The sequence below is a fragment of the Mytilus trossulus genome, chromosome 3 (genome assembly GCF_036588685.1).
Source record: "Mytilus trossulus isolate FHL-02 chromosome 3, PNRI_Mtr1.1.1.hap1, whole genome shotgun sequence".
NCBI classification, from domain to species: domain Eukaryota; kingdom Metazoa; phylum Mollusca; class Bivalvia; order Mytilida; family Mytilidae; genus Mytilus; species Mytilus trossulus.
In genome coordinates, this window is record NC_086375.1 from 15240888 (window position 1) to 15261995 (window position 21108).

Below are 21108 nucleotides of genomic sequence, written 5' to 3' on the forward strand. Positions count from 1 at the left end.
ACGTAAATAGTTGTAGTTTTTAGTATTGCCGTATTGTTTGTGGACAACTTGGATCCAAGTATTGACTGGAACGGAAGTTTGGGATATAAACGGCTGGTTACACGTTACAGTAGTATTGTATGTAAATTAGCAGTTTTAAGAGCATTGCTTAAATTCAACAATGAGCAAAGCCCATACCACATAGTCAGCTATAAAATGCCCGATAAGACAATGTAAAACAATTCAAACGAGAAAAACTAACGGCCTTATTTAAACAAAAAACAAAACAAAAATGAACGAAACACAAATATGTAACACATAAACAAACGACAACAGGCTCCTGACTTCGGACAGGCACATACATAAATTAAAGAACCTTAGTGAGCACGCTCACATACCCCACGTCCCCACATTGTCATTGGAGAAATTAAATAATTGTAAGAAAAAAAATTCGTATAAGAAAAAATAATTTCCTGCCAATATGCACATCTAAATAGTATGTCCTTATTATCTACAAAATTTCATGAAATTCTGTTGTGTGGTTTCAGAGGAGATGAGATGACAGACTGTTGCAGAGGTACATTGAAGCAAATAAGTTCAAAGGGGCGTAACTCCTAGAAAAAAAAATTAATCGCAATTTCCCATCGATATGCACAATTACATAGTATGTCCTTATCATCTGAAAAGGTTTCGTGAAATTCTGTTTTGTGGTTTGAGAGGAGTTGCGATGACAAGAAACAGGACTGACGGACGGACGGACGGGTCAAAAACATTATACCCTCCGCAACTCGTCGCGTGGGGTATAATAATGTTGCGGGGTTAAACATGTTAGTTAGTCGGTTAAACGATGTGATTGAAAACAATAGACTGAACAGATTATTAACACTTTCAACTATCAATAGGGTCAAGAATCATTTTTGAAATGTTAAGTTCATGTAAGCGTTAATTTTGTTACAGTTACGAAAGTGTAGTGATATTGATCCTAAAACATTAAAGCGGTCATGATCAAAGTTTGTGACTTATGTTTGCAGTTTTCTTGACATGCATTGTGACGTGTCATCGTATTCATTTTATATTAGAAAACTATAGCAGTTATATTAGAAAAGTATCGCATTCATAAAGTTTTGATATTAAAAAATCATCGCTTTGATATAAGACAAATATGATTATATCGCATTGATATTTTAAAATATAGCAGTATCGTTGACTTATAGGTGATTTTGGCGTAGCAAACAATTGAATTCATCTTAATTGCATTCCATTGAATTTGCTACATGATATTTATAAATTTGTTTACAAATGATAAATCGTGCATTTATGTTTCATTTATTCAATAATCCAATTTTCTCGTTTTAATACACCTTGCTTGTTATTACATAAAATAACTCATGAAATTATACACCAGACGTATGTCGTGTTAAAAGATACCCTGTTTTAAGAAAAGAGTCATTAGTTTATACCGAGAAATCTGCCTTTCTTCGTATAAATGCTAAAATTCGTCTGAAATTTCCCATAATGCAACTCGTTGATATAAGACAATATCGCTCATTGATATAAGAAAAGTTTTTATCGTATCGCACCTTCCATAGACTGAATAAGTTGGCACACCGAATGTCGGATAATATGTAGTTTTAAAATACACAATTGTTTTTGCTAGAAAGCGTGCAATTATTGCAAACACTTCGACACAGTTCCAAATTTTCGACGGATAACACACACACTTAATATTTTTTCAACGGATAACCACACACTTTGAATATTTTTAATCAAAATTTCATAAAATTGTTATCTTTGTGATTTGTTTGGCAAAATAAATGCATGTCTCAATTCAACACCGCTACTATTGATTTATATAATAATTTTTTTTACGATAAACGCTTGGTTGATGGTCGAAAATCCAATTTTCAAAAATGATACCACACACACCGAAAAAAACAACGGATAACACACACACATTATTTAAGCTAATCGCAAAGAACGTAAAAAAACCCAATCATCATGACATGCACTTCGTACTAAGTGGTTGTCTTCATGGGTTTATAGTCTGAACCTGTTCGCCCTTCGTTATACAAATGCGTTAAGTCCCTTCGATTAACATTCGATAAACAATCAAGGTCGTGAAAGCTGCAAAATGATTTGTCGAACAAAACACCATTCCGAGTTCAATTGTATAAATTTTTAGGACCTCTAACCAGGTTTTGTTAGATACACCACGCGACATATAAGAAAATTAAAGCGATGAGAGATTGCTTTTCAATAGACCACTTTCTAGTTCATCCGTCACCGGAAAAAAACTCGTCAATTAAACACGCCTTTATGACGTCATTTATCAGATGGAGGGGTCGCCTGTCTCCCTGCACTATTAACGTTCATCAAGCGTCTTAGTGATCGTAATTGTACAGGATAAACTATAAATAATTGTTGTTCAATAGGTACTTAATGACAATTCCATAATGACAGCAGTACTGATTGTCAATTTTGAGAATTTAATTTGCCGAATAATTCGTACAATATAGAATTATAGTTTTCCAACCACTCGCTTCAAATTGTTACGGAAGTGACGACGCCCCTAAACGCACAAATGACGTTCACTAAAACCAGAGTTTTTGACGGGAATGGCATTATGCATCGAACTCGAAAGTTGTCTATTAAAATGTTATATAGGTTTAGGCTTATATTAAATTGTTCTTATGTTTTTAGTATAATGTAGTAAAATACATCATTTGACTTTGCTTGAAACTTTGTACATACCTTCAGTTTCGGTTTGTGTGTGTGTGTGTGTGTGTTATCATTAGTGAAAATCGTCTATTCTCCTGTCAAACGACCATTTATCGTAATTATTTGATTGATTAAATCAAAATTAAAGTTGATGAATTAAAAAATGCATTTTTTTTCCACTAAAAACTCCCATAACATTGACTTTCAGAAATTTTGTAATGAAAACATATGAGGTGTGTGTGTTATCTGGTGAAATTTTGAAACTGTGTCGAAGTGTTAGCATAAACTGCACGCTTTCCAGCAAGGATAATTGTGTATTTCAAAACTAGATAGTATCCGACATTCGGTGCACTACCTTATTTAATAAATGTTATTGATATAAACAAGTAAATACGACTACTTACCTTTCAAGCGGTCTGCTCGACTGTTACTTCCGGTGTGTGTATATCCATCATGTGATTTTGATTGTACCCCTTGTAAATGTAATCCTTATAAAAAGTCAAGTGTTGAAACCTAACCATTTGTTTACCTGTAAAGTTTTCACTTTAACAAAACATGACATGGTTTAAATAAAAACAAATGACATAAGAAATTGCTTGTGATATTTTTCAATATAAAAATAGACTATGAACTTTCAATCATAATCAACTATACAAATGGTAGATGTCTTTATGGTGTAGTGACAGATCATTTAAATCATTCAATTTTTAATTCTTTCGAGTATCATTTCTATTTATAGTTCTTAAAAAGAACAAAAGCACTTCGGAATAATGAATGAAGCCATTTCTTTTCCATTGACACTACAAACAAAAAGAATGGACTTTTTCACATCAAAGTAAATACACTTTGCACAACTCATTTCAACAACTCTTTTGAAATGTTCACCATCACTAGAAATAAGAATTACACAGTTAGAATCTTGACATGCTACAAACAAATTGCCTTCAGCGTCAAAACACATGTTACGTGGACCAAGTACTGACGGATGAGAAAATTGCCACTCTTTTCTCCCATTAGTAGAACTATAGCAATGCACACTATGGTTTTGAAACTCTGTACGAAAATGTCTCCCTTTTCTTTTTGAAACATAAGCAAGATTCTTTTGCTTCATTGGAAATGTTTTTTGAATATTTCCAGATAAATCAAGAAACAAAATTTCAACATTTCTAATGGCAGCTATGAATATACCATCTTCAAACTGTAAACCCCAACACTCTTCATTTGTCTGGATTTCGGTAAATTCTTTGAATGTTTTTAGCCAGTAAATCTTTATGCACCATAATTCTGGAAATGAGACTGCAAATAATTCTTTATTTATTCCAGTCAATCCAAATGGTCTATCAGGGTAACATATTCTTTTCTTTACTGACCCAGTGATATCAGATATAAGAAGTTGTCGATCCTCAGAGTCATAACCTGTAACGGCTATATCACCACTTGGTAAGGCTACTAAGCAGGAAATGTTTGTATTGCCCTTAAACCTTGATTTGTTAAATTCAGTCTTTGTCTTTTGGACAACTGATACTTCTGCTTGATTATCTTTTACACTTTGGCATGTTAAACTACCCCCTACATCCTTCAGAATAACCTTAGAATTGTCCCTTTCTATAGTCACATCTATTAAATCAGACACAATTTGTTTAAAATTGTCACTCATTTTTGCTTTTATTTTCATCTCTTGCATAGATGGCTCCTTAATAATTTCACTAAGAGCTTTCCTTTCTTCTTCTATGAATTTTTCTAATGGTTTGGTTCCATGAAACAGTTGTGTATCTGCACCAATTTGTCTAAGCTGTGATGAGTTATTTTTATAGTCTATTATCATCTGTCGCTTTTTCTGAAGTTTTGCTACAACTGCTTCTATTTCTGCATTTGCAGTCACATGCAACCCTTGATATTTAGACTGCAGTTTGATTTCCAGATCTTGCAATTCTTCTTTCAGAACGGCAAACATGTCAAATTTTGTTTTACCCTGATCAGAAATTTCTTTCAAGTTGACTTGACGATTTTCAATTATTGAGTCAATATTTTTCAATAGAGTTGCAATATCATTGTCAAGATAGGTAAGCTTATCTGATCTCTCCAAATCACTTACAAAACTATGGAACAGTGTTATGCCTATGCAGTTTGGGTGACTTCGTGAAGCACATTTGGTACAACAAGGCTCTTCATGGCATGGACAATAAAGTTCTAACGGCTTATCATGAATAGGACAATCTGTTTTGAAAGATGGAATCAATTGCTCTAGAGGTTTGACACACACAAGGGGAACAACTGAATGATTTCTTATTGCCTTTATTGCTTTATGATGGTCGCAACATTCTTCACACAAACCTTCTTCACAGGACATACACCAGTATAGTGGCTGATTATTTTTCTTTCTCACATGACACGGTCCACACATTGTATCTGATAGTTTTAAAGAAGAACCTATAAAATAAAATTAACATTATATTGTTTATAAGCAGATAATGGCCTGTGATGAGAGTTTTAACTGGGAACTTTATCAATGAGTGATATATTCTTCCCAGAAGAAATTTAGAGGTCCCAGTGAATAAACTAAACAGAGAACAATACCTGTTGTATTTGTTAGATGGGACAATATAACTGCCAAAAGTTTAAATTGACAGGTAACTTACAGGTGAATCTATGGAAAACTAACATAGGGTTCGCAATAAGATTTCAAAAAATATTGGAGTTGTAAATGACCGATTTCCACTAAATGAATATTAGATAATTAACTACATGTATCAACTTTAATTGAATATTTAGATTTATAAGATGCAGATCTCTCCCATTGGTCTAAATTGAATCCTAAACAAAAGAAACGAAATGACATTAAACAACAATTGATTCCAATAGTGTCAACATTTCTTATGTTCTAGCTGGGTTTTTTTCATTTTTATATGAAAACTATCAAAATATACCCCCCTTCCCCCCCCCCCCCCCCCCCCAACAAAAACAAGGGCCGTCTTTCCCCTCAGAGCTATTCAGCTCTTTGATTTCAGTTTAGATGTGTATCATGTGCACATACATGAGAACCACAGGGAACTGTATTTCAGTGTGAATACATTTACTAATAGTAGCTAACCTGTCGGGTTGTTAGGGAGTCTGCTGCCTTAGTAAATGTGTGACTTACCGAATTAGACTTTTTACCAGATTTGTTTTAACATGAGCAACACGACAGGTGCAACATGAGGAGCAGGATCTGCTTCCCCTTCCGGATCAAATGAGATCACCGCCAGTTTTTTTGTAGGGTTTGTGTTGCTTATTCTTTAGTTTTATATGTTGTGTCATGTGTACTATTGTTTGTCTGTTTGTTTATTTCAATTTTAGACATGGCCTTGTCATTTCATTTTTCGATTTATGAATTTGACTGTCCCTCTGGTATCTTTAGGCCCTCTTTTCAAGCAACAATAAGAATAAGCCCCTAGTCAATATCATATTTTTATATGTTATGCTATTTTTATGTTTTTATGAATTTGGATTTTGTTCAGATTCATAAATGTATAGCCTGAATGGCTATTAACTTGTTTAAAATTGAAATTACAAACAAAAACAAGAAAATTAGTAAAAATAATCATGTAAGGTGAATAAGCATAAGTCAAAGTTGAATCTTCCAACATTGTGTCCAATAGATTTGGTCATTTTGAAATTTTTTTACATATTGTATTTCTATTTTTTTACAAATGCATTCAGACTGTGTGTAATCATGAATAAATATTAAAATTTGACTAAATAGCTCATTGATCAGTCTGTAAAAAAAAACAGATTTGTTTTAACATGAGCAACACGTAGTTTGAAATCCCAGAGACCACTTTGTAGCAGATGAAGAAAACTGTAACAGCAAAAAAATAGATTGGCTTTGTTACAAAGTTGTTAAATTGAACAGATTTTGGTATTGATAAATTATTTCTTAAAGGGGAACTAGCTACGAGATACATGCATATAAGAAATCTTAAGTATGATTTTTTTTTTTGTTAGATCATTTATGAAAGTGAAATAGTGAAATTGTGTCAAATAAAGCTAACAAACATTGATGATGAATTATTCACTTGTAAGTTTGGTTATTCGAAGGAAAAGAATGCCAAAATTGAAAGTGAAATAAAGGTAATTTGTTTGATTGACTGATTCAATCCACAAAAAAATTCAGGTAAAAATGATGAGAAACATATGTTTTTAATCTATAATATGAAATTAAACAGACCTAGAAAATTCCACGAGTTCTCTTTCTATTTAAATCTTTTATTATGTTTATATGGACTATATAAATGTATAACCATCTGAGGTCAAATTGATAGTTAATTTGATGGTGTCAAGACTACAATACACCAAAATGGAACTACACATCATCCAGTCCATGCCCTGTAAATTGTTTATTTTTGACTTTTCTATTATATGGAGAAATGTAGTTTATGGTTATAAATCAGATATAATCTAATTCAAATCGGTGAACATGAGTTTAACCCTGAACAACACAGAACTCTACAGAATACCACAGAACTACCGTATACAAATTCCAATAAAACTACTGAAAATACCACAGAACATTAAAATTACTTTATATACTGCAAATCTAATAATTCAGAATTATATTATTTCATTGGTGCATAATGGCAAAACGATTTACTGAATGAGATAAAATCAATCTGAATCATAACCAGGGTTGCTTTCATCATCATCACAGCTAAATAATGCTTCGTAGATTTACGACTATCACAACCCTGGTGTGAAAACTAAAGACATGACAATGTTTATTTTCTTGATTGGTAATTTAATACCGCAAGTGTCAAACTGGGTTAATTCTTCTGCTTCGCTTAATATAGAGCTCCTTTAATGACATTTATTTTATTTATTTAGAGAATTTATCATATCTTGTTTTGAAAAGTTTAAAATTTATGTATAACCCAATTTTAGAAAGTTTGAAATTCAGACATAAAAAAAATATTTAGATATCTTTCGAGCTTAGAAGAAAACATGAGAGATAGAACAACTACTGCACTATCTATTTCCTTTCATCAGCTGGTGGGTTGGTCTTTTCACCACCAAAGACTACTGCACACCAACAAACACCGCTGAACACCCCAAAAATCACCAACCATTAAGAAAAACTGTATATTTTTTATCAATTTTTAAATTTTAATCAATGGGGAACATATTTAAGTTAAAATTGATAATCAATCTATATTAAAGGAAAAACGTCTCCAGATTCATCACTTTCCAAATTACATTGTGTGGGTTATTAAAATAATATATTCATAATTAGTAGTTCAAGTATCCTCGATCACTATTCATCGCTTAGGTTTTTGATATTTGTCTCTTTTCTTATTACTGGTACATCTTTTTCATGGAACAGATAGAAGAAAAAAATATATTTGTCAAAGGTGTTCATAGGGGTCTGTGGTGTTAAAAAAAAGTGTGGTGTTATAGACTTTACCTTTCTGTTTTTTTCTGTATAGATATTGGACTCTTAATCTTGTGATTTGTTGAATTAATAACTTGAATCAGAGGCAGATTTAGGCCCCCTCCCCCCTTTTTGGAAAAAAATTTGGTAGCTTATATAGGGAATAACTGAAGCGTGACTGGAGTGGGCCCCCTCTTAGGTCAGTCAGTGGGCCCCCACTTATGAAAATTTCTGGATCCACACTGTGAATATTATATTTAAGTCACATTTATAACGATAAAAGACAAAAACATAAACTTATGGGGTGTTAGGCGGTGTGTAGCAATCTCCCATTGGGTGTGTGGTGGTGTTCGGTGGGGAAAAGACCTACTGTCTGCTGGCAGTTGCGAATGCTCCATTTTAATAGAGTGGAAAAACAAAAGGGACTCGGTTAGCAGATTAAAGTTTTGTTATTAAATCAATATTTATTTTTTAATATTTTTTTTTTAGTATTTCCTGTCTATTTGTATTACTTTATTAACGTATACACCTTATCGCTATTTGTTCGCCATTACTGGATATCACAAAGGTTCCTGTAAAATTTTGACTTCACAATACAAAATATCTGATGCCACAATGGAAAAGTGTTTGTTGTATGCGTCAAAAGTTCAAGGGGCTGGGTCGGCCGGGATTAGCGAAAAGTGTATTTGACGATGTCATCGATATTTCCTTGCTTTCTAGCAATGTGCACATTACTATCCATATCTGTAAACTGAAAAAAACCTAGGTCAAATACGTTAATAAAGTAATACAAATAGACAGGAATTACTAAAAACAAGAATGTGTCCAAAGTACATGGATGCCCCACTCGCACTATCATTTTCCATGTTCAATGGACCATGAAATTGGGGAAAAAAAATAATTAGGCATTAAATTTAGAAAGATAATATCATAGGGAACATGTGTACTAAGTTTCAAGTTGATTGGACTTCAACTTCATCCAAAAACTACCTTGACCAAAAACTTTAACCTGAAACATGCACTTTCATATTCTATGTTCAGTGGACCGTGAAATTGGGGTCAAAAGTTTAATTTGGCTTTAAAATTAGAAAGATCATATCATAAGGAACATCTGTACTAAGTTTGAAGTTGATTGGACTTCATCATTTGTTATATTCAGTCTAATACATGTAGTTTCGGAGCACATTTTACAGAGTACAGTTTATCTGTTTGGAATGAGATGCACTAATCAGCATTAGATTTATCAGAACCCTTCGATATCGTTGAAATTATGCCCTGACTATGTGTTCTATGGACTACAAGAGCCACTCATCCTGCAAACACGCCATAACAGTATTGGAAAGTCTCATTATATTTTGCGTTTATAGACCATATGATAATGGAACTGGAGAGTGGAGTCGTGTCTGATATTATCAGAAAATTGCTTCTTTGTGCCGTATCTGCTTCCTCGTGGTTGTAGGAAATATATAACAAACAAACAAATCTCAACATTGTCCAAGACATACGAAACTGACCTGGTATGTAATTTTGACGAATTGAATTGGGAGGTTGCTGGATAGGAACACATTCACTGGTTTATAACATCTCGTGCATGCTACGTCTGTTGAAAGCAAATGTACGATCAACAGTCAATGAACAATGACAGGTTATCATCACTAGTATTACTGCACATTCATCGGGATTTAAGTGTGAATATTGACAAATAAATAGAATGGCTCACTTCTGCCTAGACCCGAGGAGCAGATTTTTGACAATTTTTAGTAAATTCTGTATCAGAAAAATATGTTGTTTATGTTTTCAATAAACCATGATTTACTCTATTCAGAAGCTTTATGAAGTTTTACATAATGTCATTCGTAAATTGTTTTTAAGTCCTATCTTCATGTAGCTCCTCCTTCAACTGTCCTATGACCAAAAACCGAAAAAAAAACATTTTCCTGCATAAAAGGATCCCCAAAAAATTTCGCCTCGCTCCGCTTGGAAAAATTGCTTGCACATCGTTTCTTTTTAGCTACACCCTAGTCCGAGCTACGCCCCTAGCTGGCTAACCCAGTCTGCATGGTTAGCCATTAGTCCCATGCCCCAGACTAGTAAAATTTCATTCGTACTAGTAAGTTTTTGCAAAACTTTGTTTGGCCTAATAAGAAAAATATTGGTCTAAGGACTACAGTAGTAGTTGAAAAAGTTTTTGTTGCAGACTGCTTACCGAGTCCCTGTGGGAAAACACCTTTACTAAACTTGACGACTGTTACTAACGATATTTAAGACTATAAATCCTCAGGCTCACCTGAAACTGGCTTTATTTCTGCCCATGCCATTATTACACTGGATTAGATTTTGTCGGTGGAGTCAAATCGTGGGCAGGTGATAAAGGGGCAAAAAACGAATGGGGACAGTAACTCATTCTTTTGTAACGTGTAGATTTGTCTTGACATCATTATCATTTCTCCAGGTCGCAGCACTTGGCACCCAAAATAACTTTATGTTTTGTCAATAACTTGGTTTATAACCAGGTTTAATACTTAGTGTGCATGTGTATTCATGTTTTTTGGTACTTTAATCATTCAGTAATCATTTTCTGTGCTTCATTTTGTAATTCAGTGATTGTATATTAACTAGCTCAAATTTTGGGCACCATGATTAGTTAATAAAATCATAGCCCTTACAGAAATGAAAAGTTTGCTGCAATATTGCAACAATATAGCGGCAATATTGCGGCAAACAAATTTGTTTGCAAGAAGTGTTTGCAAGAAAGTTGCAGGTTGTTGCAGCTACCTGCAATATTCCCGCAATGTTACTGCAACAAAATTTGTTTGCAAGAAAATTGCAGCAAGTTTGCTGCAATGTTGCAAGAAAGAATTTGTTTGCCAGAAAGTTGCAGGAACCTTTTCTTTTATTATTTAAGGAAAGACTATTTGCAACAACTTTGCAAGAAAAATTTCTTTAATAATGTCAGACATGTAGTAATGCACCAATATTTCAAGCATTTTAAAATATTACATTTTTAAAGATTTAAGGTTCAAATAATACACAACGTATGGTTTCTTTGAACATTCAGTTATGGAATTACTTCAAATTATCTAAATTTGTTATGGTCATACTTTATTTTACTCAGATAAATCTGGATATTTGAGTAATTTATTTGAAATAATCTTCAAATAACAATTAATGCTTATAAAGAAATCCTAAACTGCACGTTTATCACAATTTTAGATATTTTGTAAGGAAAGAATACTTTGGTATTCATTTCAACAAATTTAATCTAAATAATTGAGTCATAATACTTTTTGTTCTATATGTATTATTATGCCTTTTTGTCACTTTTTTGTGACATTTTTCTATAAACAATATTTTTAATTCTAATATTTTCCATCAAATGAATTTAGCCTCACCTGCAGTTTAATTTCTAGTATCATTATTTTAAAATTATTTATACACAAATTATCTTTCTCATCTCAATTAGTAATATGAGCTGGTGATAGAAATGTAAAGTGCACATCTGGTTTTCATTATCTGTGGAGCTGTAGAGACAGGAAGTACCATAAATTAATGTACACAGAGTTTGAGGCCAAATTAAGGGCAGAGCATTTCTTGTTTGTATATATTTCCATTATAACTTATAAAACCAAAGATAAAAAAGATGTATTTATAATTATTTATATATTATAATAAATAACAAATATTCAAGATTTAGGCAATGGATATTTATAATTATGGGCAAATTTCAAAGGGATCACATTGAAACAATACCCTAAGCAACCTTGATCAACATATATTCAAAATTTGAACTGGACATGAACATGCATACAACAAACAAAGATGTCTTCTATCAGGAACAAAGTAATATGAATTTTACAATGGATTTAGACATGTTAGATCCAAAAGATCCAATTGATTCTATTGACACTGGGTAATGCAGATGCTAGCCTTCAGTTGACATGACTCTTGGATTCAGGAAGATTGGTGTTTACACACAATTTGGACAACATCTTTTGGTAAGTAAAATGGAGTTGAATGTCCACCATTTTGAATAAGTGCATGCTCTTTAACTGTTCAAAAAGTGATAAAGAGTCTTCTTAATTTAATAGAGTTGGCAAAAGTATTAGACAATAGATTTATGAACATGAATATTATCAATATTGTGTAAGACAGGAGATATTTTTTTAAATCTTTTAATTACTGTATGTTTTAGAAATAACATTACTTATATTGAAACAAGAAATCTTCTAATAAAAGCAGTTTGGTATTAAATTAGAGATCTGTGATTTAACTGTGCCAATAAGAGGTTTGTCAACAAATGGCAACAATGTATAGCTTTCATATATATATATATATACACAACTTATCACAAAAATTAACATTTTAAAGAATAGACTAGACCAATTATGTTATAGTTCAATGAAAAACAAATATTCAAAAAAAACAATAACAACCTTGTACTGACATGAGGTTAAATGTATTCTATAGTTATATGCAATTTCTAGAAGGACTAGATCACATTTAGACTTTGGCGCTTTAAGTGAAACAAATTCACGCGTAGCGAGTCATTTAACAGTGAGCACCAAATTTGTTATGTTATTTTGAATAGACAGAAAAAATATTACAGTCATTTCTTATAATTTAATACTAAATTCCACTTTAAACCGTAAAAAGCTATGATAAAACGTTGATGATATCACGGTCACAAGACTAAATTATGTATATGGGCTGATAACAAAATAACGTCAGCCAATCAGAAGACAAGTTACATCCAAAATTAAACCATATAGTAGTAACTTATATCTGTGTATCTTTATAATTTTAGTTATTTTTTTTATGTCTACTAATTAAAATTCTTCAACTTTTATTTTGCAGTATTTTTGAAATCAGAAAATTCAACTTTAAGGACAGTGAGACTTATAGAGAAACAGAACTGAAAGCTACACAGATGTAACACGACAACCTATAGAGGACAGAGACCATTTTCAACCTACAGAGGACAGAGACATTTTTTTTTTATTATTAAATCATAAATTATTAAATGTTTTGTTTTTAATTCCAAATTTTACACCTGAATTGTTGAAATATTTGCTGCAATGTTGCCGCAATATTGCAAGAAATTAATTTTCCTGCAATATTGCTGCAACATTGCAGCTAATGAACTTGCCGCAATATTGCTGCAACAATCACAGCTACTGATTTTCCCGCAAACATTTGCTGCAATATTGCCGCAATTTGTTGCGGCAATGTTGCAGCAACTGTTTGCAAGAAAACTAATTTGCATACGAAAAATGAATATTTGCAGCAATATTGCCGCAACTATTTGCAGCAACATTGCCGCAAATATTTGCAAGAAGCCTTATTTTTCTGTAAGGGAGGCGGATTTAGGGGGGACAGCCAGGGACCCCAACTTATGAAAATTTCTGGATCCGCCACTGATAGAATACAGAACTTAAAAAAACGGACCAAAACATTAAAACTGGCAAACTAGATGCTGTAAAGAGCCTTCGTCACTCATACAGAAATATACTAGATATAGGAAGATGTGGTGTGAGTGCCAATGTATAGTATATTATCATGTGCATCTTTAACCAAGGACGTTTTCCAACATCTTGGACAAAAATATAATCAAGACTAAAATCTCTTTAGTCTCACGGGTTGATCATGCTTTTATCGATGGTCTTAAACACATCTTTCTGTTAACAGATTTAATTTTTGTCTATACCTTTTTCAGTTGGGTATAATGATTAAGGAGGATGTTCATGCAGGGCTAGAATTGGCTCTAAGTACTTTTTTTTAATCAGACCAAAATGCTACACATTTCGCATAGAAATACTTGTTATTATCAGAGAGAGACATATAATATATGTATTATATGTCTCTGATATTATTAAGACCAAAATATTTTCACTGATTATGTCACATAGATCCCTTTAAAAGATACAGTCCCAGGAGATGGAAACTGTTTTGTTTTCTCTCTCTAAGTTCAATCATAAAAGGAGACTTGGAGACTTGAGTCTGAGTAGTACATTTAAGTACAAACTATATATTGTATGCTCTCATATTGTCCAAAATTGGATTTATGGGAAGATGGGAGTTAATTTCATAATATAACCAATGATAATACCATGACTTTGATAGGTATATACATGTACTGGGCATACATTACTTGGGAGATTATCATATTTGTGGGCTACATCCTTAAACATTCAAGCTGCAACAGTCACCTGTATATTTTATGCATCAGTTTAAACCTGATCAAAAAACATTTTCACTCTACCAAGTACTTTATCACTATATCACTATCAGGTTCACTTTTGAACCTATTTAGCAATACACACTTATGGTTATATAACATTACAGTACCAAAACTGTACTCTGTCGCAGTAACTAAAATTGCACCTATTCAACAAAAAAACCTGGAAATCTTACAAGTTTTCTTTCACCATGTGAAGTTATCTAATTATCAACTTTTTAAAATGAGTAAATTAAATTTGTTACCAGCATCCTTTTCTTCAAAACATAAAGTTTAAGCATGGTATAATGTCAAATTTATTGAAATATTTGAAGAAATAAAACAAAACATTTGTTTAATTCCAGTTTAAAGGATTTGAAATAAAATGTAATGATGTATGCAATTTGGGTACTGACCTCATTACAGAATCGTGAATTGTTTGGAGGTCAGTTGAAACCCATTTTTCTATGACTCTGGATGAACTCAAAATTAAATTGGTGACCGTGTAACTATATTGTAAACAAGGATAGTCTAAAAAATAAGCACAGAATAAACTTTTGTCTGGTTTATAGAAAAGTTGGTGAAAAAAACTCACAATATAGGAACAATTTGTGTACTCTCATGTTAGGAACTTCACAACAGAACTACAAATTTATGTTCATGACCAAAATAAACAAAAAAGTACAAACCTAAAGGCAATAAAATGCTTTGCCATGCACAGCCTGATACGACCTCAGATGTATATTGAGCATATAAATAACACAAATTTTTTTGTCAGTTGAAATCAAACATATTTTAATTTGGGATCCTTTAAACTTCAATATGGACTAATTTGAAAACAGGTAGCAGGTAGACCCACATATATTTCTATTCAGCAGAAGTCTCTAACTACATATCTCCTTAATTTGATATGGACAATTTTATGTTTAGGGCGTCTTGAAATCTTTTGACAGCTTCCGAAGTGCTCATTTTCAACCTTTTTCAGCTGGACCAAATCACTACTTTCCTTTAAAATTCTGGACCCAATTTTTTTACAGTGTAATTTCATCCCTCTACTTGCAATTTGAGGCATTGAACATGGAGAAATAAATTTGGAAGGGGTATAAAAATTAATGGCAAGTAACCCACTTTCAACACTAGGGACTTTAATCAAGGGACGACAATGGTGGTCGCGGACCGTCTACTGGATGCAACTTTGCTTAAGATTGATAATTTATGTGAAAATATACAATTAAAATGAAAGGCCATCGAACTTTTTTAAGCTAAAGGTACTGAAATATTACTCATTTAGATAAATTAAGCAGTTTTAAAAACATCGCAAGTTATGCCTGGAATAGAATTTAAACTATTATGACAAATTTTACTTAAAGTTAGACTTAATCCACTTCGTCCCATAGCCTGAGGACATAGGGCTAACACACTGGCTTTCCATCTCTTCCTGTCCTTGGCTACTTTTTTTGCTTCTTCTCGCATGTTTCCCCCAGATTTTCTGTCAGTGCAGATCTTTCATCAGATGTTAGAATTCTGGTTTTGGTCGCCCTCTTTTATCCTGAGGATTCTAATCTAACGCTTTTCTAGTTACTTTAGTACCGTTGTTACTAGTTACGTGTGTCCAATCAGTTTCCATCTGCATGTTGTATTCGTTCTTTCTATTGTTTTTGTCCTTTTCTATACTTCTTTCAGTGTTTGTTGCTAATGGTGTTCAAGTTTGCCACTTGATTCCAATAATGCCTCTTCTTAAACACCTCTCAGAGGTTCTCCATTAACTGGAACAAAAATAATATACTGTTTGTTCTAGGATATTATGTCTAATATACTGTTAAATGATAGGCCTAATCAATACTGAGCCGTTGATGTTGGACTTTGGCACATGCCTTTGAGCCGAGGATAAGAGTTTCAAGTAACCTGATTGTAAAATAAGGATGGAAGGGAAAAAATACTCAAGAGTACATTTAATGTATTTTCGTTTTTATATAACGCTATTTTCATTTTGTCTATTACAATATCTGTCACGTTAAAATATATACAGTACAGTGTCTTATAAATGTTTGTTGCTAAAAAAAATATTATTATAATTGTAAATGTCCCCCGACTCGTGTGGGACCCTGATTAAAATGATAAAATATTTGATTTCATTTAATTGTACTACATGTATGACTATTAAACTAACTAGAATATTCTATTATTTACCAGATCAGTAACTGTATGATATTCAGACATCGTTTAGGTTATGATATCCGATCATCGACATAATTATGCCACTTATTTTAGACCTTCCCTGTGTTTTGTGATAATGTGTTGTTTTGTGGTACAAATTAACCAACATGAGTAGTCTCCCTTGGATTGTTTACAATGGCGACCGATGGCCAAGAAGTCGATTCTGAAATAAGAAATCAAGACGGTGCATTGGAAGCCTCTTATATCTATGTGAAAGTTCTTGGACGTGGTGCTTTTGGAGAAGCAAATTTGTACAGAAAAACAGAAGTATATTTCATGCATTGTTTAAGGAACAGTAATTAGTTGCATGTATTAGTCGAGGGGGTTTGAAACTTGTCTTATGCCAAGTTATGGTTATGTTGACAACCACCCCACAGCTTCCGAACTGCACAATGACACCTCCTCTGTTAAAAGAAAAATACAATAAAGAATCATAGCATACAAGTATTTGTTTCTGACTGAGTATAAAGGAGTTATAGTTCCAATTTAGATTCTTTACATGCCTGGTTGTTGATTTCTACACATCAGTGTTCTAGCAGAGAGGTCTCACTAATTATATTAGTGACAGGAAGTGTCAAGAAGACTATTTAGCAACAAGAAAACATTTTTTTTTATTAAATATAAAGAAATATGCATTAAGTATCTTTTTTTAATTTAGCACACACCATAAAAGAGGGGGAGGACAGGGGTAAGGGAGAAAGGGGGTGGTAGAAAAGGAGAAAGGAGAGGAAGGCTGGGAGAAAGGAGAAAAAAATAAAATATCTCTCTTTTTTCCGGTAAATTTAAAAAAAATAGAATAAGGAGAAGAGGGATAGGAGAAAGGAGAAGAGGGGTGGGAGAAGGGAGAAGGGTACCCCCCTGTCCTCCCCTCATAAAATAAAAACAAAGATTTTTCAACTTTCCTGTGAAAGGATTTATTGAAACAAAAACACGAAATATTATTTCCTTTCTAACAGTACAATTCATTGTTCTTAATAGGACCAACATTGGTTGTGACTTCACCCTTAGGTAATAACAGTACACAAAAAGTGGAACATCAAATGAGATTAACGAGCGTGTTCCTTATTTTATTGCTACAATATACATGTTTGTGTAACATCCAATTAACACCTTTGCACATGTGTCAGACTATACAATTACACGCACCAGAATATACAATCATTTTAAATAGTGAACACCTGTTGAAAACTCAAGATTGTCATTAATTTCCTTGAAACTCAATCAATATGTATAAACATGATAAATATCGTTAACTCACTCGGAGGCAATACACAAAATACAATGATGAAAAATATTCACATTTTAATTTTGTTTTCCTCTTGTTTGATTTCAGTTCTTTGTATTTCATAATTAAAAAAAAACAAATTATAAGACAACTTATAATATAAATTATATTATTCATGTTATTGATCTAAAACACAAGTAAAAGTAATATCATAATACGACAGGGTAAAGGTAATACTGGCTGTTATACAATGTACATAATAAATGATAAAGAAATGTTTCAATTGTTTTTCTATCAATATTGATTGTCTTGTCGCTAAAATTGTTTTCTTTTTGCATATTCTTTTAATATTTATTTCGAAAAAGTAATTATAATAAAAAAAAAATGTTTTCTTGTTGTTAAATAGTTTCTTGTCGCTAAAATTATTCTTCTTGTCCCTTTTTGTCACTAATTAGTGAGACTGTAGCAGAGACATATAAATACAGAGATTGGCAACTTATCGTTATGGCTATTACCCAGCGGTCAACTTCATGCATGTGCACGAGATTTCTCGAGAGTAGAAAATCAGCCAACCATCCTCCATATTGATTATTTACAAACAACTTTAACGTACAGAAAACAACCAAATTATAATTAAATACAACCTTTATCTATTTAGTATACATGTCTCTGGTTCTAGCTACAAAGTTTGAACAGGGCGCCCTTTTTTTATTGACGCCCATGTCTTTTTCTGCAGTCCCTCAGGCGTCCTGCCTTTGAAATACCGGTAAATTTGTAATTCTTCCATGAACAAGATGTTCAGCTACAATGAACCTGTGAAAACTGTCAAATTAAGTAACCCATTAAGTGCATGGCTTCTGACAGATTTGGTGTCAAACACATTGGTAATTAACACCAATTACCTTAGCTTTAGGTCATTCATGTGACATGATGGCCATACTTTTAAAGCTTCCTCATAGAATTATAAGTCCATGGGATATTTCAGCCATACTGCCACATTGGACAGACCTTTTAACCCTATTGCTGCCAGTTGTTTTTCAAGGTTGCATTTCGTGTGCCAGAAAATATGACAGCTTGACATCTATGACGTTAGATGTCCAACAATGACATCCTTCTATATATGACGTTATGCCATAATGACTGTTACATTTGGGAATGCTAGAGGAAACATATAAATCATGTTTGATCTTTAGTCTTTCATTTGAAAAATATATTGTGTAGGAGAAGGTTGTTTAAATCAAAACATGGACATATGTGTTCTTCCGGCAGCAAGATGGTTAAATAAAATTTATATCTCGCCCCCGAAAAAAGGTGGATGACCCGTCTTCGTATTAATAATGTTGTCCTATGTTCATCTTTTCATACCTGCCAACCCTCCCTGTCGGAGAGAAAGTCTGTTGCTCAAAGAATAAATTCCAGAAATCTCCAACTCTGACAAGACACAGAGAATCTGTTTCTGGAACAAGCTGCAGTGTAAAAAAAGGAGATACATGTACATTGTATAACTGCCAATGCTAAGCAGTTTGGGTGAAAATTCATTTTATTTTTGTGGTTTCCTATACAGAACCAAATAGGATTTTTTTTTTATTTTGAAACACGAACAACAAGTGCTAATGAGTTTTATATTTATGATGCCCTTAATTAAGAAATAATTCATGGGGGCTTGAATATATCGTTATTTTACCACAGGTTGGCCCTTTATGACAAATATTTTACCCTGAGCGATAGCGAGGGGTAAAATATCGGCATAAAGGGACAACTTGTGGTAAAATCTAGATATATTCAAGCCCCCATGAATTATTTCGATTCTAATAGGACAAATACGTCAATTTTTTTGGATCAAAGCCCTCTAGGTGGAGGCCATTATTTGCCGTTCCCATAAATTAACGCACTTTTAGATTGGCGTAAAAGAACAGAGCCAACAGAATAAGTGACATGCTCAAACTATTCACAAAACTTTTTTAGATAGATTTGGATGAATTTTAATGATAATTTACTTATATGGCTTCTATGTATTAAACAAAGTAGGCTTATACCCCATTTTAGCATCGTTTGTTTACGTTTCCTTGGTGTGATGATTTTCGGTATCAGAAGCGTGTATTTTCCCGTAAAATGCTTAAATTATAACGTCATCATTCTATGACGTCGGGTACTTCATTTATAAAAAAACATATGACGTGGGAGTACGATCGGAACAGCCAATGCAATATATTCATATTTTACCACGGGTGTGTACTCAAAGCGTTTGAAGGACGTCATGTTAGAATAAAAACATAGAACATGGTGATGTACATTAAATAAAGTTTTTTGTTTATTTACAAATGACAGACTTCACAATCAAATTATATACATTTTTGAATATCTCTTCATAAGTTGATAACAAACTGAAAATAATCTGGAAAGGGCTTACTAATGATTAGTTATTTGACAGTTTGTTAAAAAAAAACATTAAATAAACCCCTGAAACTCAAGGTACAAATCTCAGTGTCTAACTCACTTTGATCTCCAAGAATACATTACACAATTTGTGTTACCTTGTATAATAATACACAATTTGTGTTACCTTGTATAATAAATATTCTAAGAATAAATTATTTTTTGTAGGATAAAAGTTTAGTGGTATGGAAGGAAGTTAATCTTGCCAGGCTGCATGAAAAAGAGAGAAGAGATGCACTTAGTGAAGTGGATATATTATCATTACTTAATCATGCCAACATCATTACATACTATAACCATTTCCTGGATGGTGAAACTTTACTCATAGAAATGGAATATGCCAATGGTTTGTATTTGTTTTTAAGAGCTTGGCTATTACATGTATTGAGATATTTGATATTCATCACCAATTTAAAATAACAACATCTTTTTCAGAAGATAATTGTACTGAAATTTAGAAAAAGTAAAGACAACTCTGTATGTAATTAAGCATAAATTTTTAGCAAGATTGATATCCTATAAAATATTCAGGAGAAATGTATTAAAATGGTTTAACAAATATAGAAATAAAAATTTTAAATTCTAAAGTTTGAATCGGAGCAATAAATCACACATAAATGACAACTTTGTCTTTATTAAGCTGAAAAGATATTTTCCTAGCTTAGAATGTTTCATCATACTCTTAGTCTCTTTTAGTTGTTAAATATTGTAATTCGATTATCAAACAGCTTTTTGCAGTGGAGACTGACAGTTTTAATCTTAAGGCCTTTTAAAGGAAAGTTTTAAAGAATAGTTTAACCTAACTACTGCAGCCCATGAAAGGCTTTTTGAATGACCAACTAAAAGAAAGTAAAAAAGATAATTGCATAATAAATTGTTAAAAGTTTTGGGTTTTCAAACCTGACATTTTCTACA

The 21108-nt window shown here is 32.5% G+C and overlaps 2 protein-coding genes across 3 annotated transcripts in view; one reads left to right on the top strand and one right to left on the bottom strand.

The window, feature by feature from the left end:
• Positions 1-3320: 3320 nt before the first annotated feature.
• On the bottom strand, positions 3321-10493 carry LOC134710233 (uncharacterized). 2 transcript variants are annotated; one of them, XM_063570502.1, is made up of 2 exons: positions 10358-10465; positions 3321-5127 (listed from the first exon to the last, which is right to left on the bottom strand). In XM_063570502.1, exon 2 carries the CDS (start codon positions 5099-5101, stop codon positions 3440-3442), a length of 1662 nt encoding a protein of 553 aa, XP_063426572.1. In that variant the 5' UTR covers positions 5102-5127; positions 10358-10465; the 3' UTR covers positions 3321-3439. The 2 variants fall into 2 exon arrangements, with proteins under 2 accessions (XP_063426572.1, XP_063426571.1); XM_063570501.1 differs by having other exon boundaries at positions 3330-5127; positions 10389-10493.
• A 6132-nt stretch (positions 10494-16625) lies between these two features.
• LOC134710441 (serine/threonine-protein kinase Nek9-like) overlaps positions 16626-21108 on the top strand; it is a 63481-nt gene continuing 58998 nt past the window's right edge. The window contains exons 1-2 of the mRNA XM_063570800.1: positions 16626-16799; positions 20362-20539. Of these exons, the coding sequence (XP_063426870.1) occupies positions 16668-16799; positions 20362-20539 (310 nt within the window). The 5' untranslated portion in view covers positions 16626-16667. The remainder of the gene's footprint in view (positions 16800-20361; positions 20540-21108) is intronic.